This window comes from Ambystoma mexicanum, chromosome 4q (genome assembly GCF_040938575.1).
Source record: "Ambystoma mexicanum isolate Mex_15411 chromosome 4q, UKY_AmexF1_1, whole genome shotgun sequence".
In the NCBI taxonomy this organism is placed as follows: Eukaryota; Metazoa; Chordata; class Amphibia; order Caudata; family Ambystomatidae; genus Ambystoma; species Ambystoma mexicanum.
This window is the reverse complement of record NC_090928.1, coordinates 440,767,120-440,792,795: the sequence shown is the minus strand read 5'-3', so window position 1 is coordinate 440,792,795 and position 25,676 is coordinate 440,767,120. Positions and strand designations below refer to the sequence as shown.

General features: G+C 48.4%; 1 protein-coding gene across 1 annotated transcript in view; it reads right to left on the bottom strand.

Annotated features, from left to right (window-relative positions):
- Positions 1-25,676, bottom strand: part of USP34 (ubiquitin specific peptidase 34) — a 3,618,222-nt gene that overhangs the window by 2,059,099 nt on the left and 1,533,447 nt on the right. The window contains exons 30-31 of the mRNA XM_069608012.1: positions 1,759-1,881; positions 1,536-1,619 (exon numbers count right to left, since the gene is read on the bottom strand). Of these exons, the coding sequence (XP_069464113.1) occupies positions 1,536-1,619; positions 1,759-1,881 (207 nt within the window). The remainder of the gene's footprint in view (positions 1-1,535; positions 1,620-1,758; positions 1,882-25,676) is intronic.

Here is a 25,676-nt window from a genome sequence, read left to right as displayed (position 1 = left end):
TGTGCCACGGATGCCTGGGTTAGGTAGAGGGGGTCAAAGACGACATTTACATCCTGTGCTGTTTATTAAACCATATGCGTATTTCTATCAAGGTAATTTACTAATACATCAAAAGAATAGTCCATATAATTGGCGTGATATTTTAATAAAGCTCTCGAATCTGCAAATTATTTAGGCCTTCTGTGACAATACTCTCTTGGTCTATTAATACCATAATGAACTGGACTGTTCAGTCTTGGAGTTTATACACAACCAGGGACGTCATTTAGGGGTCGCTAGGGGTCGCGACTGCGACCCCTGAGGTCTCCCGTCCTACCCCTGGAAAAAAATGTTTTTTTTTAAAATGCAAGCTCGTGTGGCCAGCGCCATGTGTCTCTTTGCTTCTGGAGTGGCTGACTTTCTTGCTTAGGCCTCTTAAAAGAAATAAAAAGGGTTTCCACAAGTCTAACACTTTCAGCAGTGACCATAAATAAGAAAGAATATGAATTACAAATCATTTGTCTTTCTGGAATTCTATACAATAATTGCTAGACTCATTAAAGATTTATTTCAGGTACACTTCAGGGGATGAGTCACTGATTTAGTCTGTTCTTAAACACTTCAACTTAGCCTTTCATCCTTCTGAGGTCGATAAATGAGTACCAACAAATGTTGGGTGATAATGTATGTATATTTGTTCTATATAAAGCGCTTAAGCATAAGTGATATATAATAGGACATCATTATCATTTGGCCATGGATGTCTACTTGCATTCACAGTAATTTGGTAATATGGGCCTATACACACTGATCTTAAAGATACATATGACGATCCATTTTTGTATGGAATTTATATCACATTACAGTTATATCATAACCACATTTTTCGTAGTGTACTTAGGAACAATGCTATGTGATGCCACTTCCTGTTTTTTCAAGGGGTGAAAGGTTGTGTTCCACCACTTTCCATGATATAATTTAGGGCGGGGTCAAATTACATCACTTCCTTTGATATCAGAGGTCAAGGGTCGTGTGATGTCACTTCTGCTACCCCTGGCATTTTGGTGAAACGACATGGCTGTACACAACCTTTTGTGAAAAATGACAGGCTGCTGGTTATGGGCCAATTTGGTTTTATTTCTTGCTTATTCACAACCCCACACAACCCTATTTAAAAAATATTTTTTAAGAAAAGTCCAGTGTGTCCAAATACATGTACGAGATATTTGTTGAAGCAGCAAGTGTGACACACTGGCATTTATATCTTGCTACCTAACTAAAAGGCTTAAAATGCTGGAAGAGCATCTGGAGGTGGAGGTCAACTATTCAGAGACTGGAGTGTCAATCGAAGATTGAAAATCAGTGTGTGCATTCCTGAAAATGATGATTATCAGGAGGTACATCATTGTTAACTTCCTGTTGAGCAAAATACAGTGTAGTATGAAAAGGAGAATTTCCACCCAGTATAGTAAGATGCAACAAAATTAAATGCACAATGATTGCATCCAATTGTCAGTTAAAACAGAAGCATAGTTACACAATACTAAAAAGTATACCTTGCAGCTCCAGGTGTTTTTGCTATTTTCAATCTGGTCATCACTGGAATCATCGGAGTCTGGATATAAATCACTGTAACTTCCCTGTGAATAAAGAAATTAGGACATTTCATAGCACCAAACACTCCCAAAACAATACTATTCTACTATGATTGGTTAGGTACCAATCAGTTGTACACAAAACAAAATAACCAAAGTTTAGTTGCTTGGAGAACTAAATTACCGTAGATTCCCGTCGTATTCTCCGGTTTGGTTTTCCAAGAGATTCAATGATTTCGAGTGCATATAGAAGTTTATGTGCACTTTTTATCCGTAGCAGACCTTTCCAACAAGGTCCATCAATGCCCTGAATAAAAACAAAAATGACAATCTCTCACACTTTTATAGCAATACTATTAAAACACTTTACAGTGCGTTTTAAACCTTAATGTGACTCAGGTTTTCCAAAATAGTATATGTGCAAACATGCTTCGTTAACATTACTTGAACAAATGCCCTTATCCCACAGACTTACCCATTAATAGGTGGAATCTCCAAAACCTTGTATTCATGCCCCCGTATCACCACCCTGATCTAAGCAAAATTACTGTGTTTTTCAAGTCTACTTAGCCCACCTAGAGTAGCTATGGTTGAGCAGGCAAGGCACATTGCACCAGAGCGATTTAGAGTGGCAGAACCACAGTATAACAAATATTTTTATTTGTTCAAATAAATCATTGCCTGCACAAGGTTACAATTCTTCATACACCATCTACTGTTGCAGGTTAGAGCATATATGGGATACATTACTCACTGCAATCGTATTTCTGATGCTTATATCTGCTTAGATTCACATGCTCTGCATAGTCCAACATCTAGTGGTAGTCGCAGAGTATTACAAGATTTGTTTTCGAAAGTCGAAAACAGATGTCGACAGGGCGTGTTCGTAATACTATCCCTAATGTGACGTGTACTGTACCCATGGTCCTTCATGCATCGAGGTCCCTCAGATTGATTGTTTCTGACATGAGGTTGCATGAAGTGTAGCGCGAGTACAGATGTGATAAAGCAGAAACAGTGATAGACCGGAAAACATTATGCACCTTTGACTCCAGAAGGGTGGGCGCATGTGAATCTAAGCAGATACAATCATCAGAAATACGACAGTGAGTAATGTATCCCTTCTGAGGCTTGTGATCTGCTTAGATCACATGCTCTGCATGGATTAGCGAACAGTATCTGGAGAAGGAGGTGGGATGTGAAAACGTACAGTGGCAAAGAGATGTTTTAGAACCGCCTGTCCCACCTGTCAATCTGCTTAGAGTGGGTGTCAATGCAATAATGCTGTGTGAAAGTATGAATGGGACTCCACGTAGCAGCTTTGCAAATGGCGTCTAGAGGGACGTTTACAATGAAGGCTAAGGTAGCTCTGGTACCTCTGGTATGGTGAGCCCTGGGAATTAAAGGTAAAACTCTTTTGGAAGGGAATAGCAGAGCTGTATGCACCAGACTATCCATTTGGAGATGGCGTTCTTTGATATGTGGTCGCGCTCTCTCCCAGGTGCTATGGAAACAAAGAGTTGGTCTGTTTTCCTTAGGGGTTTAGTTTTGTTGACATAGTAAAAGACCGCTCTCTGTACATCAAGTGTATGATATAGCATTTATAACGCGCCTGTACAAAAGTGTTTCTAGGCGCAACAAGACGAGGAGGGGGAACAAAGGGAGGACAAAACAACGATCTTACTAATCCTTGCGTTATTCAGATCGTGCAAGTGCAGGGAAGAGGGAGGTGTGAAGTGCCGGGGGTTATGGGGGAGGAAGAAGTCCAGGTAACTCAATAAGTGCAGCAAGTAGGTAGCGCAAAGTGCAGAGAGAAGGGACTGTAGGATTGCAGGTACAGCCTAGCGGCAGTGTAAGTGCAACTGGACATGCCGGAGCCTGGGCCCGAGTTCAGAGGCTCGAGAACCAGTGCATGAAGCAGTCAGGGACATCAGCAGGGGAAAGGAAGAGAGAAAGTGGAAGCGAAAAGGAAGGTCTTGATTTGCTTCCGGAACCGAGTTGGTTCTGCTCCAGTTTGAGGGAGGCTGTTCCAGAGGGAGGCCCGAGCTGTGGAGAGAGATATGCCCCCAACTCTCTGCTTGGAAAAGCGTCTGACCCTAAGAGAGTTGGAGGTGGATGAGCGGAGAGCTCGAGAAGGAAGATGTTTTGGAAGAGAAAGTTGGAGGTAGAGCGGTCCCAGGCCTCAGAAAGCCTTGTGGACGATGCAGAGGGTCTTGAACTTGATCCTTGCAGCCATGGGGAGCCAGTGAAGAGATTTCAGCGCCGGAGAGATACGATCCTTGGGCTTAAGACCAAGGACATGTCTTGCAGTCCTGTTCTGGATAAGTTGTAAAGGTCGTAGAGTAAAGGCAGACAGATTTAGAAAGACGCTGTTGCAGTAGTCCGGCTTCTAGAGGACCAGAGCTCTGGAGACAGCTTCTGGGGAAGTGAGAAAAGGAAGAATACCTCTGAGGAGGTACAGCTGATAGTTTGACTTCTTAGAGACGTCAGAGGTGTGAGGAGAGGGTGGAGTCGTAGGTGACACTAAGATTCTTAGCCTCATAGAAAGGAGCAGGAAGAGGGCTCAGAGTGGGCGGCCAGAGAGAGAGAGAGGAAAGGAGGGAGCAGGTGTCCCAACGAGGAGGATCTCAGTCTTACTGGCATTAAGGCAGAGATCATTGGCGGCACACCATTCCTGAATTGCGGCCGGACTGTCTTGTATGAGAGAAGGAGCAGAGGTGGCTGAGGGGAGCCTGAGAGAGAGCTGGGTGTCATCCGCATAACACTAAAAATTGGACCTGAAAGTAGCGATGCAGTGGGCAAGAGTGGTTGAAAAGCCAGGGAGAAAGGTTAGATCCGTCAAGAACACCACAAGTAGAGAGAGAGAGATAGAAGAGAGAAAAGACCCGGGTTGGACGGTGAGAAAGGAGGACAACCAGGCCACCAATCACTGATACCCAGGTTGTCACAGAGGCCATTGAGCAGGATGGCATGGTTGACCTTGTCAAAAGCAGAGAATAGATCGAGGAGGATGAGGACAGAAGGAAGATTAGAGTCAAGATTGGAGAACAGGTCTTCACAGGGGTTCGGGAGCGAAGCTTCCGTGCTTCTTGCAGCTCTGAAGCCAGACTGGTGGTAGTAGAGAGAACCACCAGATTCAGTGTGCAGATTAAGCAGGGAGCTGGCCAGCGTTTCCAGGAGTTTGCCCAGGAAAGGAGTGATGGAGATCGGATGATAGTTAGCTGGAGAGGAAGGATCTTTAGAAGGGGGTGCACAAGTGAATGCTTAAAGGGGAAGGTTCCAGTGGAGTGATTGCAGAAATCGGCCAAGGCGGGCACAAGGGTATCGATGTGGTCCTTGATGGTTCTGGATAAGCAGGTGAGAACCTGCTTTGAAGAGACTTTCATAGATCAGGCTTGTCTAGAAACATTGTCAGGGGTGAACAAGGGAAAGGAGGAGAAAGGAAGAGAGATGGCCACCGACAGCCCAGGAGTGGTAGAGAAAGGAATAGAGGAGGTAGAGGAAGAGAGGGTGGACAGGATGTCCTGAGCTTTAGTGGTGAAATGAGAATCCAAGGCTGTGCAGAGGGCCTGGGAGGGAACAGGAGAGGTAGAGACTGCAGCAGGATTGGCCAGCTCCTTGCAGATATGGAAAGGTTTGGCCGAGTTTTAGATGCAGACGCGGGCTTGGATGTAGGCTCTCTTCTTAGAGAGGACAGAGTCTGTACTGCCATTAGAGCAGGCGGCAGGCCAGTTTGTCAGGGGGTGCACCTGATGCCCTTCACTTCCTCTCAGCCGCCCTATGCTTGCGTTTAAGACTGGCGAGGTCGGAATCGTACCACGAGTTGCTCTTGGATTGGACTTCAAGCGGATCCTCATGACAGGGGTCAGGACATCCAGAGTGTTAGAGATAGAGAGATGATTGTTGGAGAGGGCTGTGTCAGGGTGCGAGTCCACCAAAGGTACAGGAGGAAAAGAGAAATTTGCGGCAAAAGCCTCAACTGACACATGCTTCATGGGTCGGATGACCGAGAAGGTAGGTGGCAGTGCAGTAGTCGGCTTCACCTGAAGTGTAGAGAGAGATGTGGGAGGAAAGGAAAAAGTGGTCACTCCAAGAGAGGAGTGGTGAGAGGGTTAGAGATGGGGATGCCTGAGGAAATCAGAACATCCAGGCTGTGCCCTGCAGAGTGAGTCGGGCCGTAGGGAGAGAGATTCACAGACATGGTGAAAAAGTCCCTGAAGAAGGGCTTCTAGCATCCAGGTGGATGTTCAGTCTCCAAGAAGTTGTTGAGAGGTAGAGGCAAGGAGGGATGAGGAGAGGTCAGCCAACTCAGAGAGGAAGAGGGCGACTGGGCCAGGCGGTCTGCAGATAGTGGCCACAGTGAGACAAGCGCCAGGAGAGAGAGAGAGAGCGAGCCTGCAGACCAGGCATTCAAAGGAGTAGCAGTCCTGCATTGGAATGATAGAAGCAGGGATCCACTCTGGGTAAATCAAGGCTACACCCCCACCGGGTTGGTTCTGGGTTCAGAGAGTATCTTGTAGACATCAGGAAGGATGTGACACAGTTGGCCATGAACAAAGTCCTGGTGAGACCGAGTACATCCAAATCAAGCTCTTCCAGGAACCAGCAGATGTCAGAAGAATGTTTGACAGCCGAGCAAGAGTTGACAGTAGCGAGGTGGAGCAGGTTGCCACATTTGAAGGACTTCCGTGGAAGGGAACAGGCCAGAGGTACACCCTTCGAAAGTGTTGGAGGAGCCCGATGATGGGCAGAGGAGGAAGTAAGAGAAGGCAGGGTAGTCAGAGAGGAAGAAGAGGGTGCCAAAGGGGTGACGAAGGCAACAGAGTGGCCAGAGAGGCAGCAGGGAGTGCCGCAGAGGCGGCTGAGGAAGGAGGCAGCAATGGTGTCAGAGATGGGTAAGAAGGGATAGCAGGAGAGGAAAGGAAGTTGATAAGGCGTGGGAAGAGTCTATCAAAAAAGATGGAGTTTGGCCTGAGGGCCATGGACCAACACGGCACCATTTTTTTTAAAAACATATTTTTATTGATTTACAGCGTAAACAGTATGCAGTATCATAACCTCAACCCCCCCCCCTCCCCTATCCACCCTCCCCCTCACCGGAAGAGTGGTTCATTGTTCTTTTGTTGCTCAGGGCTAATTAAGAGGAAAATAAGTCTGTAAGCTTGGTGTTGTGCGGGCACCATTGTTCCATATAGTCCGATTGCAGGTATTCCAAACCCCCCCCCCCCCCCCCCGTTCCTTCAAGAAAGACCCGCTCGAGCCCTGCAGTTGGTGTGTTATCTTTTCCATGGCCATTTGCGACCAGATCTTCTGTAGCCATGTGAATATTAAGGGTGGATCACGCTTCTTCCAATTCTGTGCGATTGTTGACCAAGCTGCGATCACCAGACCCATGAAACTGCGCCATTGTGCTTTACTGTAACTCTTGGCCAGTTGTTCTTTCCACCCACACAACCACACTTTATCTCCCAGCTGGTCTGCCTCAGGGAACACCTTCCCCATTTCTAATATTTCTTTCTAGAAACCTTGGACCCCCTGACAGTCCCACCAAATATGCCTCCAGGTGCCGGGTTCTGGGCAGCCCCTCCAGCAGCAGTCAGAGTAGTGCATATACATGGAGTTAAGTCTCTCTGGTGTGTAATGCCATTGAGTAACTATTTTTATCCACATTTCCCTCGTCTGCGCTGCTCGTGTGAATTTAGGGATATCCGCCCAAAGCTCCTGCCACTGGCGTCTTGAAATTTCTTCCCCTAATGTTCTTTCCCATCTCTTCACGTAGGCCCATTTTATTTTCTCGTCTTGTGCATTGATAAAGGTGTAAAGTGAGGAGAACAGTTTCTTGTCCCCGGAGTTAGTTAGGAGGAATATTTCAAAGTCGGTCAATTCCCTGGTGGCCGCCCCTGCGATGTCCGGCGTAGATAACCAGTGCCTGAGTTGTCCGCCCTGGTGAGGTTCCACAGCGTTTTTCATTCTGTGAATGATCTGACTTCATTGTCATGGAACATTTCCCCTATTTTCCTACATCCAGCGTCTTCCCATTTCTCAAAGGCACCCTGCTCTTGCCTGGGTGGAAATTGGGGGTTCCGACAGATTGGCGTGAATGGGGCTGTCACTGTAGTCATTTTGCCCTTTCTGGTTTGTTCATCCCAGGCATTCAGTGTGGATTTCATGATCTCACTAATGCGAAGGTTTGGGTGTCTGTGCTGCTTAAGTTTCCATAACACCTCCTCTAGTGGAGTTCTGGCAACCGACCTATCTTGGGATGCCCAGATTATCCGTTGGTCGTCCCCTAACCATTCTTTCAGCACCCACAGTTGCGCCGCTTGGTAATAATTTTTGAAGTGGGGAAGTGAAAGTTCCGCCTCTCTGGTATGTGCGTGAGGACAGCTCTTGCGGCCCTCGGGGGCTTCCTGTTCCAAATAAATGACGAGACGGCCTTATATAGTGCCTTGAAGAACATGTTAGGGATTGAAACCGGGAGGGCGTGGAAGTAGTACAACATTTTGTGGAGAGTGTTCATTTTCACCGCTTGGATTCTTCCCCACCATGAAATCATCAGCGGGCTTCATCTTTCTAGGTCTTTTTTGACTCTCGCGAGTAGTGGGGGGTAGTTCGCTTTGTATAGAGCATTCACCCTGTGTGTGAGTATAATCCCCAGATATTTGATTCCGACTAACGCTATTTTCAAGCCTAGTCGACTCGCCTCCCTCTCCAAAGCCTCCCCGTCGCCCTCTAAGTGCAGGATTTCCAACTTATTCCCATTTACTTTTAAGCCCGATATTTTCCCAAATGCCTCCAGCAGCTGCAGCGCGCATGGCAGTGACTTCTCCGGGTCCTCTAATGTCAGTAGCATATCGTCTGCATAGGCTATTACCTTATGCTGCCTGCCTGCCATTTCTATCCCCTTGATATGTATAGCCTCCCTTATTTTGATTAGAAGTGGTTCCAAAAATATAGCAAAAAGGAGGGGGGATAGCGGACAGCCTTGTTTAGTTCCCCTGGTGATCGGAATCTTTTCTCTGACTTCCCCATTTACCGCTATTCTTATCGAGGGGGAGTTGTAATTAGCCTTGACCATGTTTATGGAGTGGCTCCCGAATCCCATGTGTTCCAGGGTTTTGAAGAGAATAGACCATTCCACCCTGTCGAAAGCCTTTTCGGCGTCTAGTGAGAGAAGCATTGCTGGCGTGCGTGTAATACCTATTTTTTCTATTAGATGAATTACCCTTCTAAGGTTGTCGTGAGTTTGTCTCCCCGGGATAAAGCCTGATTGATCTGGGTATATTAGTGTGGGGAGTAAAGGGGAGAGTCGAGCTGCCAGAATTTTCATGTAGATCTTGGAATCTAGATTTATCAGAGCAATGGGTCTGTATGAACCGGGGAGGGAGGGGTCCTTACCAGATTTGTGGAATACCAAAACCTTAGCTTCATTCATGGATGGACTTAGATTTCCGCTTTCCATGAAAGTGTTAAGCAGTCTCGTCAGAATTGGGGTGAGGATGTCCGCATAATTTTATAGAAGGGGGCCGTAAAGCCGTCCGGGCCTGGCGCCTTGTTATTCGGAAGGTCTGCTATTGCTTTTCTCACTTCTTCCTCTGTGATCTGGCTATCCAGCGCGAGTTTGGCTTCTTCAGGAATTTTTGGTATGGGGAGGGACCGTAGAAACACCTCTTGTTCCTCCTTGTTTGGGTGTTCTGTTGCGTATAGTTTTTGATAGAATGATTTGAATGCCTCCCCAATGTCTTTGGAGCGTGTAAGGGTCTCTCCCCATGGGCTTTTGATGTTTAAGATGGTTCTTGATTTCTGCTTAGCCGATAGCAGCCTATCTAGATATCTGTCCGCTTTGTTGGCTTTCATGTAATATTTTTGCCTTAGGTATAGGAGGGATTTCACTGCTTTTTTGTTACGGAGGAGTTCTAATTGTTCCTGCGAGTGTCTGATCGTTTTCTTGAGTTTCCTGATGGGGTGTAACACCAGTTCCTCTCGGATGTCTGCCAGTTTTTTCTCAAGCTCTCCTTCCCATGCATACCTCTGTTTGTCCTTGGAAGCCTTAAAGGCGATCATATGACCCCTGAGCACCGCCTTAAACGCCTCCCATACTGTACCCATTGGGACATCCCCCGTATCATTGTGCTCAAAGTAGTCAACCATTTTGTCCTTTAATGCTTCTCCCGCGACCAGATCCATAAGAAGGTCCTGCGGAAGCTTCCAGCGCCAGAGCCCCCCACCTCTATCTGGGGTCTGTACATCTAACCAAAGCGGGGCGTGATCTAACAGAAATGGGACCTAGTTTCACCCCCTGGACCTTGCCCAGCAACCCTACCGAGACCCAGAAGTAATCGATTCTGGACATCGTATTATGTACGTGCGAGTAATATGTGTATCCGTTGATTTGACCCTTCATCTCTCTCCATACATCACAGAGCGCCATATGCTCCATTCTCTGTTTGAGACGGCTGGACGGAGCGCCCCGATTGTGGGGACCCCCCGCACTCCTGTCTAACCGTGTGTCCCATGCCATATTCATATCTCCCCCCATTACTATTTCCCCCTTCGCAAACCCCTCCAACCGCCCCAATGTATCCTGCAGGAATCCGTCTTGGCCCGTGTTCGGTGCATATATAGATGCCAGTGTCAGCATAAGGCTGTCCAGCTTGATATTGGCAAAAGCATATCGCCCGTCCTTGTCTCTCTGTTTGTCTAAGATGACTGCATCCATGCCCCCCTTAACAGCAATCATTACCCCCTAAAACAGATCCTCCCCTTATCCTGTGCTTTAATGTGTGTTTCCTGTAGCAGCAAAATGTCTGCTTTTTCCCTCCTCAACATGTTCTCTATTTTTTTCCTTTTGACGGGAGTATTCAGGCCCCTTACATTTAGAGTCAGTATTCTGGCCTTACCCATGTTGCCGGGCCCGATTAGTAGCCTTATTTGCCCTCAGATCCCTTCCCTCTTCCGGCGAATCCCACCCACCCCTCCCCCAAACACCCTAACTCCACCCCAACATTTTAACGATACCCCAACTTTGATCCCGAGGAGGGCCCAGGTCCCTATGGTAGCTATGGCGTTGCACCTATCGCTCCTTGCCCTCTGTATACTCGGGTCGAACTTTGCGGGGAGTCCTAAACCCCGCATTTTCCTCGGACCTTACTGTGAGTCCGTTGCAAATCCCCGGTCGGGCCGAAAAGGGAGTAAACTCCTGTCCCGATCCATGAGTTCCATCTGTGCTTCCCCAAATTCCGCATCTGGTGGCTGTTCCTTGTCGCCCCTGTTCTTTTCTGCATGCCCAATTCCATGGCTACCCGCTAGGTACCCCCATTTTCGTTGTTTTTTTTCTCTGCCGAACCTCCACCCACCCTCTTGGTCTTTTTAGCATGTCCCCCCGTGCCTTAGTATTCCTGCCATCTGATTGAATGTCCATTATAAGGAGTCCTCCTTCGCAGGTAGTCACCCTTCTTTGCTTCCCCTCCCACTCGAACAGCAAGCCGAATGGAAAGGTCCATTTGTACCTTATTTCTCTTGTGACCAATTCCCTGATCAGTGGGGCCATTTCTCTCCTCTTTAGAAGTGTCACTGCAGCCAGGTCCTGGTACAACTGGATATTCACCCCGTTCATCCTTATTTAGTCCAGCTGCCTCGCCCTCCTTAGTAGGTTTTCTTTCCGAGGGTATGATGAAAGCACTACAAGGACGTCTCTGGGCCTTTCCCCGGGGGCACCTGTACGCTTCGGACCCACTCTGTGCACTGCGTCTATTCCTATGGCGTCCGCATCTTGTGCCTCAATTATGTCCCTGAACACCTCTTGCACCGCTTTCTTGAGGTCTCTCTCCAACACCGTTTTTGGCATATTTTTTATGCGGATATTTGATCTGCGGGTCCTGTTTTCCAGGTCCTCGCATTGGATTTCCAGGTTGTTGGTCAAACGCACTAATTGTTCTTGTGTTTCGCTTATCTGTAGTGCTTCATCTTCTACATTTTGTACAATCTTTTCCAGGGTATCTGTCCTCTTCTAGTTTGGCTACATCAACCTTTATCTCGTGGACTGCTTGCTTCATGTCATTTCTCAGTGAGACAAATTGGTTGTGTACCGTCGCCATGAACTTGTCCTGCAATTCAGCGAACCAGGCATGCATATCTTCCTTTGTCGGGGGTTGATTGCCTGATTCAGGGGGGATGCCCACTTCTGAGGGGTCTTCCTGTGTCCTTCCCCTTGAGGTCCCCGGGGTGTCTGGCGCCCACATTTGCAGAATACTGGAATCCTGTTTGGTCCCCTGTGAGCTCAGATGGGCAGCACCCCCTTTACCCTTTGCTTTGGACATCGCCCCCTGGAAGTAGACTTTTTGTAGAAACGGTTTACTCTCTCCTTTAAGAGGAGCAATGTGCCTCTGTGTAGATGCCTCTGCGACCCCCTTTCTGATTTGAATGGGGGGGTGCCAGCTTGATATTACTTCTTTTTGTGGGTTCACAGCTGTAGTCCTTTAATGGGCCAGGATCCTTACCACCTCTTATGGATATCAGGCTTAAGCGTTATATTGCTGACAATGGAGGTGCATAAGACCAGGGCCGTCACTCATGCTTTCACTGCCCTCCCCCCCCCTATATGGAGACTTATGCAGAGTGAAAATTGGTATCCTCCCCCTGCTGGTTGGGGGTGGGGAGGTGCCTGGTAAGCAGTGTCCTCTTTGCTATAGAACGGGCGGAGGGGGCCCAGAATGGGGCCTCTCACCTGCCGCTCCTCGTGAGCGTGTGAATACTGTATTTGTTCACCCTCCCGCTCGGGGGCCGCACTCCACGCCTTCCATCTGAATTCACCGGCTCGCTCTATGACTGTCGCTGCGCCGGAGCGCGGGGTTTCTTCCCCGCTCGGGAGCGGCAGCGGTTCCTCTCCTCGGTTGCCGCAACGTTGTGGGTTCCCGGGCGGGTTTCCTGTGTCCGCGGCTTCTTCTTCGCTTACCGCGTTACCATCCGCGTCCCAGCCGGCAGGGGGGGGGGGGGGTTGGGGGGTTGGGGATCTTGCTGGGCAGGAATGCTGCTCATCTGCCAGCCTGCTGCCGGGCGGATTGGGCGGATTTTGCCTGTCCCCCACTGTCCCAGCTGTGTGCCGTCTGCTTCCGTGTCGGAGGAGGACGCGTCCCCCGCTCCCACAGACCCAGCCGGGCCTCTCGCTCTCTCCCGGCCGAACCGCGCTCGGGTGCTTTGCCGCTCTGGTGGGGGGAGGGGTGCTCCTCCCGTCGGCGCAGCACTAGTCTGCTTTTCTAGGGCGCCCGCTCAGATCCCCTGCTGCCGGATGGTCGGGGGGGCATACGGGAACCGAGGATCAGGTCAGGGACTCTCGGATCGGTGCGTAATTGAAGTGCTTTAATTCGGCCCGGCAGGAGCAAGACTAATGCACGTCTCCCTGCCTCGGCGGCCATCTTGGAATCAAGACAGCGCCATTTAATTAGATATTAATGATTGTCTTAGAGGAGTAAGAGGGGGTTAGAAGGGCTTCCCACCAGGTGCCACCATTAATGGGAGAAGAGGAAAAAGGAGAGAGAACAGAGACCATATGGGGGGTCCATAGACCTGGCGAGGGAACGACAAAGAGGATGTCGGTAAGTGTCTGTCTGGAGGAAATACTGGTGTAGGTATCAGTGATAGGGAGGCCTGGGTTGGAGACCAGGATATCCCTTGGAGCTTCTTCCTGCCAGACCTAGTGAGAGGGACAGGATAATCGATAGAAAAGCAGTTAGAGAAGATAGGTGAGACAGAGCACACGATAGGGGGTAGCGGGAGGAAGAGAGGGGGAAGGGAGAGGGGAGCTCAAGCAGGGGAGGGGGAGCAGCGGAGGGGGCAGACAGGAGGTAGGCACAAGGGGGAACACACGAGAGGGAGGGGAGCACAACAAGAATGGACATGCAAAATCAGATGCAATACAGAACCAACAGCAAAGCACAGAGCACAAAAGGGAACCTAGAAGTGAAGAATGAATGCAATGTAATGTCAATAAACCGTGGACAACACAATATCAAAACAATAGAGAAAACACAAACTCAATACCATCAACAAGACACAATACACAACAGGAACCTAGAAGAAAGAATACAGGCACTGCAATGGAATGCCAAAGCCGTGGAGCACAAGGCAATGTCAAAACTGTACACAATAGATCAAAAGGAAAGGGGCTGAGAAGAGAGGAAGGAATGGAACGCGCGGGGGGCGCGGATTAGGAAGCAGGGACCTACGATGCTAGAGAAGCACAGGAGTGCATGCAGCCAAGTTGCGAGGGAGGGCATGCGCCTTAACATGATTCGGGGATCTACGATGCGAGGGAGCACACGCAGCTGCAGAAACAGGGGAGTGCATGCAGCCAAGTTGTGAGGGAGCACACTTGGGGGAGCAACACGTATGCAAGAAGGAAAAGGGGCACAAGGTCAGGGGGGTTGCGTGGAATGTAGCAGGCCAACTCTCTCTGCGGCCACAGACAGGAGGGTGAGGTCGTCAGCACTCACAATCTGCGCCACTACCCCATTCGCCACCAAAAACCTGTGTTGCTCAACACTGCGGCCTTGTCCTGCGAGGGCTTTGCCGCAGAGGGTCTGAACCTCAGTTCTTATAGGCACAGAAGCGTGGTTGTAGCGATGCATTCCACGTATAATCGGCAGGGTCTAGTGCGCACCTGTGTCGCTCAACACCACAGCCTTTTCCTGAGAGGGCTTTGCCGCAGAGGGTCCGAACTTTGGTTTTATGGGCACGAAAGCGTGGAACTAACAATGCATGCTACACATAATCAGGCAGCGTCTCCTGCGCACCTGCGTCGCTCAACACTGCGGCCTTGTCTTGCGAGGGCTTGAACTTGTATGTATATGAAGGCTTCTTTCAGCTGAGTTAGATGGATTTTGAAAGAAGGTAGGAAGTTCTATGGATTGATTAACATGGAACTTTGAAATGAACTTAGGTGAAAACCTAGAATGTGTTCTGAGGACAACTATGTACTAGTGGATTATGAAGAAAGGGTCTTGTACGGACAAAGCTTGTAGTTCACTGACTCGTCTTATAGATGTGATGGCTACTTGGAATGCAGTTTTGTAAGTTAAATGTTTTAGGCTGGCCTTATGCATAGACTCAAAGGGCGGGCCCATGAGTTTTGCGAGCACGATATTAAGATCCCAACCCGGTGGAGGGTTAGAGATGGGAGGGTACAGCCTCTTTACCCCTTCCATGAATGCTTTAATGACAGGTACTTTCCACCAGGACACTTTGTTCTGTGAAGTGGTGTAAGCTGACGGAGCCGCCATGTGTATACTAGGCCGGAGTCTAGTAGGTAAAGCATGTAATGTAGAATGTTAGCTGGGGAACATTCAATTTGGTTTATGGTTTGTGACCTGCACCATATTACAAATCTCTGCCACTTGTTGAAATAGCAGTGTCTGGTGTTCGGTTTCCGTGCCTCCTTTAAGATATCCATATACCGTTGCAGAAGATTTAAGTGGCTGAACTCTATGACTTCAGGAGCCAGGCTGCCAAGTTCACAAATTGAGGATGAGGGTAGAGAGATGCTCCTTTGTGTTGTGTTAGCATATTTTAAGGGCATGGGAGCTTGATCAGGTTGCACATTGCCAGTTTGAACAGACGTGGAAACCAAGGTTGTCTCGCCCACATAGGAGCAACCAGGATTAGAGAAGCTTGTTCCTGGTGCATCTTGTGCACTATCGTGCTGAGGAGCGTGTTGGAGGAAAAGCTTAAACACATTTCCCTGGCCAGTTCAACCACAGGGCATTCCTGCGAAGTCTGGGCATTGCACGTTTAGGCTTGCGGCGAACAAGTCTAATGGGGGATGACCCCATTGGGAGACGATTACATCTAGGATATCTCTGAGTTGCCACTCATTTTAGTCTGAAAGAGGGTATGTGCTAAGAGTACCTGCCAGAGCATTGAGTTTCCCTGGTACATGTTTCTGCTTGAGTGCCCACTTGCATATTATTTTAGATAGCCTGGACAGACAGAGTTTGCCTCCCCGCTTGTTTATGTAGAACATGGCAGTGGTGCAGTCTGTGAGGACTTGCACTGTTTGATTTTAAATATGTTGCTGAAAGGCTTGAAGAGCCTTGAGAACTGCCAGAAGTTCTAGGAAGTTGATGTGTTTTTAGGCTGTAGTGCGTGTCCACTGGCCATGGGCTGTGTGGTGGAGGAAGTGAGCTCTCCATCCGGCTAGTGCAGCGCCTGTAGTTAGGATGTCTTGTGCTGGTAGAACACGAGAGGGTTTTCCTTTTAGCAGGTTGTCCATGGACCACCAGTGAAAAGCCTGTAACAGGGTTAGCGAAACAACCACTAGATCGTCCCACTGACAGCTTCCCTGAGACCATTGTTTCGCTAACCACTGCTGCATTGGGAGCAGGCGCTCGTGTGGCACTAAGTGAATGCATGAGGCAATCATCCCAAGCAAGCGCATTGCTTCGCGTACAGTTATCTGGCGTCTGGCCTTGTAATGAGGTACTTGCAACAACGTGTTTTGTACTGACTAGTTTGATGGGAAAGCCTCTTGTCTTTAAAATGGCTCCCAGAAATTATTTTATTTGGCTGGGAACTAGACTCGATTTTTTCTCGCTGATGGAGAAACCCGAATGGAAAAGAAGGTTCATCGTTCTTTGGGTGTTTTGTCTGCAAATTTGAGGAAGCTCCCCGATGATTAGCCAGTCACTAGATAAGGGTACACAGGGATTGACACACTGCAGAGGTGCACTTCAACGACTGCGAGAACCTTTGTGAATACTCTTGGGGCTGAGGTGATGCCGAAGGGGAGCACCTTGAACTGGTAGTGAACTTGCGCTATTTTGAATCACAGGCATTTTCTGTGTGCAGGGATCATTGAAATATGAAAGTATGCACCTTTCATATACAATCTTGCCATGTAATCCCCCGGTTTTGAGAAGGGATTACCTCTTGAAGCATGGTCATGCAAAACCTTTGACGTTTCACATATTTGTTCGCAGGGCGCAGTACTGGAAGCATGGACAGGTCTTTCTTTGGCACAAGGAAGTACATTAAATCAATACCCTTATTTACCTGATTTGCTGGGACGATCTCTATGGCGTCCTTTTCCAACAGGGTCTTTACTTCTTCCAATAGTATGCACCGCTCTTCTGGCATCATCTTTCTGTGGCTTGGCGGGCAGTTGGGTGGTTTCTGCAAAAGTTTGATGCAATACCCGCCTGCTACAGTGAACAACACCCACTTGTGTGACGTTATCCCCTCCCATGCGTGGGTAAAGTGTGAAATTCGACCTCCTACTAAGGGTGGTGCCTCTCCCAGGTGAGGTTCTGCTTCTTCCGCTGGATCTTTTATTTCCTCTTTGAAAATTTGAAGGGGAGACTGTCATTGTGAGGGGCACCAAGAGAAGACTGTCCGCCCTGATTGTATCCGGAAGAGCGTTGCGTGTCTTGACCTCAAAACCTTCTCGAGTTTGAGGAACCCCGTTGAACGTAAGGTTTGTTGGGCGAGGGATTTTAGAGTATCATGCTGTTCCTTCGTGCTCTTGAGGGCATCTTCGACGGCCTTGCCGAAGAGGACATTAGGTTCCACCGGCATGTTAAGGAGGGTGGCCAGTGTTTCTAATTCAAAACGAGACTGTCTAAGCCAGGAATGGCGCTTAATAAGTGTGCCTTCTGCGATGATGCGACACGCATAGTCTGCTGCATCGAGATTGTTTTTGAGGATGCAGTTAGATATTGGCTTGCCTCTGAGATGGTGCCTAGAAGCTGTGATTTTAGGGGTTCTGGAACCACTTCAGCCTGGTGTTCCAAGTCATCCCACTTATGGCAGCCATAACTAGCTAGGAGGGTAGAGTTATTTGCAATTTTAGCCTGATATGCTGCTGTGGATGCGACCTTTGTCCGAAAGATTCGATTATTTTTACTTTCTATGTCTGGCGGGGCTTCAGCCGATGCAAGAGGAGTAGTTGTTACGACAAGTGAGTCAGGTTTTAGCTGACCCCTAATATACATAGGGTCTGTGGGCGATGGCCTGAATAATTTTTCAATTCTAGGGTTAACCGCCCTTGTGAGGTTAGGCGTAAGTAAGGAGGGCTGTACACGTCTTTGTATAGACTAACAGCGGAATAACCAAGAATGTCCTCCATAAAGTCCTTGTCTCCTTGTGCCTCCTGAGTGTCAGTACAGAAATGTTGGGCAGCTTTCAGCAGCAGTTTGTTGTATTGGAGCTGATTATCAACAGGTGAATCGGCTACAGGCTGATCTTGGTAGTCAGGCGACTGGATGACATAGATGCTGTCACTGTGTCATTGTAGGACTGGTCCTGAATGTATTAATCTCCCTGGTCTCCCTGAGAGCAGGGGTCTTGCGACCCTGAGGGATCGATGGCATACAAGTCCTGAGAGGGGTCTTGATAAATGGAGGCCTGGGGGCCTAGGGCGGAAATGTTTGGTTGTGGGTCGAGAGGGGGTTTTATTGGCAGGGGGTTGATGTTTTGCAGCCCCTGACTGGGAGGCGTCTCTAAGGGACGTCAATTCATCTGGGTGCTTATCCATTAAGTCAACAAAGCATGACATTCTCTTTATAATTTTGTTGAATTGTTCAGGAGTCCTCTCATAGGAGGGTGGGAAACCTGAGGGGGTTGAGGTGATTTGGGAGGGTGTCTGATATTTGTGATGCAAAGCCCCAATGAGTATCTACATGTGAGGAGGAACCCCAAACCTGGGAACTCGAGGTCTGGAGAGACAAAGGCGTAGAAAACTTTGCTTTTTTCGGTGACCTTGTCTTCAAAAGGGTAGCAGGGACATGTTTTTTAATTAGTTCCTGCATTTTCAGTGTATGTTTGGGGGACGCCAATGCGCCTTTCGTGGCCTGTTTTTCGGGGCACGAAAGGAGGGCTTTTTTGTGCATAGTGTCCGAACCGTCCTTGGATGCCAGATTCGGAAGCCTGTCATGAGGCGAAGGTGTAAGCGATGGTCCAGAGGCTTTTTCCACGTACACCACATGGGCTTCGATGGTCAACAATTTTGTTAATTGAAGGCTATGTGCCTGGTGTGTTTGGATGTGTGCGCGCTATGGCCGTCGTCTCCATCACAGAGCCGCGGGACTGCTTAGTGGAGTTGGGGGCCCACACATGGGGTTCCAACAAACCCCAGTCGCCTTTGGCATCACTAGGTACAGCGATACTGCCCTTGCTGGATTCCCCTGTCACGTCCATGGAGACTTCGGCCTGCATGGTGTGGACGGCCCAGTGTTTGGTCTGGCAGTCTTTAACAGTTTTTGGACAGAATGGTTTGCAGGACTTGCAAAGCTTATCTGGGTGGTCCCAAGGGAGACATTAATTGCACACTCGGTGCATGTCCTTCCACGGGAACTTCAATTGGCAGGTAGGGCAACATTTAGAAGGGCTTTTTCCATAATAAATGGAAAGGGAAGTTTGGCGATAAAAGGGAAATAGGGTTGGCAGAATAAGCATTCTCTAAAAGTAGTAGCTATACGAGACCTCGCCCCGCTCTCCCTACTGTAAGGGCCGAAGCCCGAAGAAACCCCTAAAGGTGGGTTCTGCCGAGGTAGCCCGTGAGAGAGCTGGTCAGTCCACCGGGTGGTTCAGGAATGCTTCTGAAGGCTCAGGATGGATGGATCCTCGAGATGGTGTCGAGACTAGTTGGTCCCACTAGTCCAAGGGCTGAAGCACCACTCAGGGTCTTCAGAGATCAGGTAGTCTAGCAGGGCTTCACTGGGCCAGACGCAAGAAGGAATGCCAGGCCTCTTCCGAGTGTTCATCATATCTTCAGTTGGCTGTTCTTCTACGAGGGATTCTTGGCTCCAACGCTCATCTGCAAATATATGGCTGCAGGAGTCTCGATATCCAACATTCAAGCTGGAGACAAGTCCAAGCTCACCAATGAAAAGGATCTGCACCATCCAAACAGCCAGTAGTTGTCCAATCAGGAATAAACTACTGGTTTTGCTTATGGCCCACACCTAGACTCTCTGTAGCCACAGACGTGGAATGAAAGTAGCAGGTTTCCTGGGCAAGTTTATGACATTATAAGGGATTTCCTGACCTGGCAAGGCAGGTAGAAGGCCAAACAACAACATGCCCTGTGAGGAGCCCGAGTGCGTCCTCACTCTTTTTCCCCTGGTATCTTCTTCTCAGGTGGCCAGGGAAAGGCCATCACATTTGGATCACGACTCTGGGGTGGATATGCGAGGGAGGATCACCTGGGTGGAGGAGGCTTGCAGAGTGGGGAGAGGACGTCCTTAGGTGAGACATAATAGCCCCCATTTCCCTTTCACCCGAACCCTCCATCCCTCCAGCCTTCATAAGCTTTTATCAGCCCCTCCCCTTATATTCCCCTAAAGTATTCCCCAAATAGCATCAATATGGTACTGGGACGAAGATGTGTACTACTTGACCAACACAACCTCATTTTGTGAAAACAAACAATTATTAGCCCCAGCTATGTACTGGGACGAGGAGGAGGACAACAAGAGAAAAACAGGACTACTGCTTACTGGTGAGTGGTCTAGTCCTTTCCAGGGGCGTAGGAGACCCATACAATCTGGGGGCGGGGGACGGCGACACCGTGGGAATTTGCTTTTTTAATTTATTTATTGTGTTTTAGTCAAAGAAGTCGACTTTTCACAAAATTAAAATAGCAGTACGTATTAAATCACATACATCATCACTGTATAAAACAAGAGAATAGAAGAAAAGAAAACAGAAGAAAATTAAGAAAAAGAAAAGCAGTTAAGAGTACAAAATCCTTCAATTTGGCGTCTCACTTCAGAAGGCTCAGTTCACGTAAAAATGTTACCACTTCCCAGGTCAAAAGCATTTCATGGCCTGAGCATAGCTCGTCCCAAAAAGATTGGGTGTCCACCCACCATTCCTGGCTTGTCCTGCGTTCTGGTCTTTCCTGTACCCCTCTGCCCCCGGCACACACTGGTCACACTGGGCTGCAAACCATCCCCATCTTTCATCTCTACTCCGTTCTTGTTCCCATCTCTCCCCTCCCTTGCGCCTCTCTTTTTCTGTCCTCTGCACCCTTTCTACCATTTTTTCACTTTGCAGTCCCACTGTCTGGCGGAACTGGGAAGAACACGCTAAATCCTTTGCGTGTCTTCTCTTTCTTACACCTGGAGATTTCCAGCCTGGCTTGGGCTTAGCTTTCAGGGGAATGGTAGCCTCAGGCGCAGTTAGATTGTTAGGCTACTGGCGATGTCTTCTGGATGGGCAGGGCCTTAATTATGATGTAGAACATTGTGTAGAGAAGGTGAGTTGTGAGTGAAAGCCTGTGAAAAACCACCAGTGTGGCGGCACTGCAAGTGTGATTGTATTGAGAAGAGCGTGTGATTACGCAAGCTGCCACATAAAGTCCTTTTAAAGGGTGTAGCGAGGAGCTGAGAGGAATGGGTTGCCTGGGCGAGATGATGAGAGCCTTGCTGTCAGGATCTCCTGTGGGTCTTGCGCAAGGGTAGCATAAACACCTGCCTCCCTGTAAGGTCTCGGCACCTGCACTTTAATTATAAACATGGAACTGTCCACAACCTGCTCAGGAAAGAGGGTTAGGGTTCACTGGATTGCTATTGCTGATAGAATTGAGGCATAGGACGCGACACAGGACAGGAAAGCACCAATATGAAGCGTTGGTAGAATAAGAGTCATCCAAATGGGCTCTGAAAGCAATACCCCTGATTAGGCCTTTTGTTGCACATGCATAGTGGGCTAGAAGATGAGAAGGGCCGCATTGTTGCAAAAGTAATTGACTTCATGGAAATGTATGAACCACAGAAATTAAATTAAAGTTCACCTGAGTCACCAAGCGACTCACCAAGCAGAAGTTGGTGTAGAAGGGTAACAAACTACTGTTGCCGATCAATGCTGACCCTTATCTGACCACAGAGGGTGAAATAATACCCCACTCATGAGATAGAAGGCACGGGTGGTTGCTGCTCATACTGGCCAGGTCACGTTCACTGGTCTCCCTTGTTAGCATTAGCACTGTAGTACTACTGATTGTTGCTGGACATAAGTGTAACACTCAAACTGCACAGCATTTCCTTTATTGTATCACATTGGGCGCGTTATCCATGTATGTAAGTGGAAATTCCAGGCTGAATGCACTGCTTTATTGATAACTTTTGAGTTACTTAAAATGTGTCCCAAAAAGACTAACTGTAGTACCATGACATTTGTTGGGACATAAATGTGTGGTTCAAGAATATTTTTTGAAATATATTTGATGTATTAGGCACATAGCATGAAGGCAAGTAACAAACGTTATCAACAAAGGGGTGTATTCAACCAGACATTTCCATTTGCCTGCTTAACTTTATGTGATCACTACGCATTTTTTACTGTGCATCACCAAAATGCATAGGTTTTAGTTTTACCCCATTTCACAGCATATATATGAGGAAGAGATCCTGTGCAGCCTTCCCCCCATAACCGCTCACATTTATTATTAACTTTACCCACGCCGAGTGGGTGGGGGTTAATACACACATTATTAGGTTGACATTGTTGGATTGGGAAGAAAGATGTTCTTCCATATGGGCAGTGCAGGAGGAGGAGGGTTGGGGTGGTGTTCTGAAGAAGCTTGAATGCCCATGTCTCCATGGATAGATGTAACAGTGGTGGCTGTGCGTCTGGGGGCAAAGACACTCCTACCTTGTAAAGAGATATACGTTTTGATTCAAATTCAAAACTCAACGTTCCTAGCAAGAAGCGCAGTAATGCTACAACCAGAGACAGTCAGGTTCCTGCAGCTAGCAAGATGCAGCTGATTGCCAGGCAGTGCAATGCTTGTGGGGTTGTTTAGGGGCAGGTCCTGAACAAAAACATTTTTGTTTTTCTGAACAGTGCCTAAAGGGCAAGACAAAGATAGCATACGTTTGTTCTTTGGAGGCCGGCAGGGTATAAGAGGTTTGGAATGGTTGCCCCTCAACTTTTGCACAAACAGCATGGCCCAAGACTGACGGCTTATACTTGCCAACCCTACTGATTTAGGCAGTAGGCAGGCTACTGCTTTTTAAGCAGTCCTACCACCTAAAGATTTGGGTGACAGATCCTACTCCTTTTTACAGTGGCAGGTAATTTATGTGACTCTAAGGCAATTAATCCGTCTGTGCGGTGGGTGGATAAGTGATACATTTGAGTAATGAGCTCAGATCAATCCACTGACCTGACAGCTACATGACTCTGCCCTGCAATTTTGCAGGGGCAGACCATAGGCGAACCACCAGTGAAGGCAAGTGGCAGAACATACCACCATCACGCAGCATCTGCCTATCAGACTGGGAAGGGTATCAGTCTCCATGTTGTTCAGTGTTCCACCTCCACTGCAGTAATAAATATGTACTACCCGGGCTGATGCTACAGAGGCGGGGCAAACGTTGCCTACCAGCTCTGTGTGATTACCTTCTGGGTAATTAAATTTAGTGTTAACTTACCATTCAAAATTATACATTGTAAACATTTCAACATCTCTCCATGTTGTGCTGTTTGATGGGTTGTGCATTTTAGAATGCTCCAGTGGTGCCAACAAGATATGGTTTGTAATTTCCTGTGGATGTCATTGTTATGCGAAGTATTATTTTTGAAACTTGAAAAATTCTACATCTTAGATTTTTTGGTCACAGAATGTTGCCACGCATGCCGCCTGTCCACAGGGGGCATGCAAGGCTGCATGGGGTGGGCCCACACTGAGGAAGCACTTGCAGCTCCGTCAACTTCAACGCACGTGGTAACTGTATAAATATCATATTTATACAGTTAACACGTGCTGTGTGTTAAATATGACGGTCGCTTGTTCGTTCCCTCTAATTAAATCCTCCTCCCTCAACACCGATGCCGGCCTGGCCTGCACTGCACCTCCCAGGACATGGGGGTGAAGGGAGGGGGATCGGGGGGGGGCATTCACCGCTGTGCACAATCTTTTGCTTAGACCCACAGCGTGTGAACGAGCAGCGCAGGTTTGTGTGGTGAGAAACCGTGCCGCAGAAACTCCCCACCCCCCTGCTCGGCGCCATAAGCAGTTTATGCAGCTTTAAAAGGTACCAGACAGGAAGGAAATCCGGGAAAGTGTTACAATTTATTGCGTGCAAATTAATTAACAAGTGGGACGAATTAAGGGGCTTCCTGGCTTTTTCTGAATTCTAAACATTGACTAAACAGGCAGCGTTGCATCGCTGTGGCACCCCTGCACGAAAACATACCTGCATGGGTCCACTTTGACTTGATTTACCTTACTTAGTAGGCTGAGTAAGTGTGAGGTCTCTCCTCATGACTCCAGTCTCCAGGAGATCAGCGGAGTAACACTTTTCCCACGCTGTCAGTAGTCAGGAGCATGCGTCGCTGCCTGGCTAGTGGCTTCTTAAGCAGAGGCTGCGCACTCGCAGGGGCACGTGCAGTATGCCGGCCTGGGCATGTGACGCTCCAAATACGCAGGCGCAGGGGGGAGGGAAAGGGGGAACGCATGAGCTAGCTGCGCAGCAGAGTTAAGAATCTTGTTTACCATTACCAAAACCCAGGCCACGGCGCTGCTGCTGACTGTCTGAACTGCGTGCAAACCTGAGTATGAAGTTTGCAAGCATCACTGCACAGGGACACGCTGCAGACACACCAACTGGTGAAGCAGAGAGACACACAAACTGGGTATAACTGGGGGGGATAAATGCCATTGTACCCCCCACTTAAAATTGTGGGGGGTTTTGTCCCCCCTATCCCCTCCATGTCCTACGCCCATGGTCCTTTCTGTAATGAAAATGGAGGTGGGAGCATTAAAAACTGGAAGTCCCAACCAAATAGTGTCAGCTGCAGGAGCACAGTCAGCTGTGTGTAAGGAGACCTCTCTGGTGTGGCAGCAAGGCAGGAGCAGCGCTGGAGACCGGTGAAGCAGTGCAGAGTGTATGCGGCAGGAAGCAGAGTCACAAGAAGCTGGAGGCCGGTGGCAAGTCATGAGAAGGAGGCCGGCATGACTGAGGGAAGCAGTCATATGTATCCTACTTTGCTGAGGAAGCACTGCTGGGTGTGTGCAAGCCACAAGATCACAGCCGGTAGAAGACACGAGAGACTGCACGGTGAAGCAGAAACCTGTGGTGGCGGAAGACCTCGTAAGGAGCCATAAGACCAACCAGTGAGTGAAACCAGAAAGGGGGAGCACCAGGTTGGCAGGTGGTGATACTGAATTAAGTGAAAGCAAGACATTTTGAATACCGAACAAAATGAAAGCAAGTTGGAAACACTCTGGTATCTTGAAAGGAGTGTGAAAGAAAGATTGTGGACTTTACTGAAAGGAACAAGAGGGCACAAAGAGTTGCATGCAGGAAAGCAGAAATAAAACATTGGTCACAGCCAAGAAAGTGCAAAGAACTGTATATTATAAGGAAAAAAGCTTTGGCAAGAGCCAAGGAAACTTAAGAAGGTGTGTCAAGGATGGCACTCTGTCAACAGTGGCACAGGGCACCCAGGTAAGGTTTGGGTGGTTGTGCTGAAGTAAGGTGACAGATAAGCACACACACAGCAGGAAGCTCAACAAGAACAAAGAGTAGGCAAGTGTAGCAGGAAAATAAAAGGTACAAACAAACTGGATTCCCTCTTGGGGTGTATGCAGAAATGGGAAAGAGTGTCCCACGGACCTTAGGAAACTCCAGCCTTCTGCACAGATTGCTATTACATGGGCCCACACTGTATGCTCATGGCCGGGAACAACAGCTGTGGGTGTTTGTAACACTGAAACGCGACAAGGGAAGGGGCAGAGGTTGCCTGCCGGAAACCAACAGTCAAGCTCTATACAAAGGGATCGACATACGATACAAGAGAAGACAAGAACAGAAATATCCAGGGAAAAGCAAGTCGATGAGCAAACTAGCAGAAGGAAATGAAGGAAAAGCAGAATAACTGAAATGGGTAACCTAAGGGAAGGACAGAGGACTCAAGGAAGAGAAGGACAGGGATCAAGAACAGAGGTTTGTAAACAAGGAAGAGAGCAAGGGAGCAGCAGCCAGGAAACAGGGGGGCTGCAATAACTGATGGTACAAGGTCCAGGTGGACTGCAGAGGACTGTAGTAGGCTGCAAGGCAGAGAGCCCAGAGGAGCAGGACAGAGAGCTGTAGTAGACGGCAG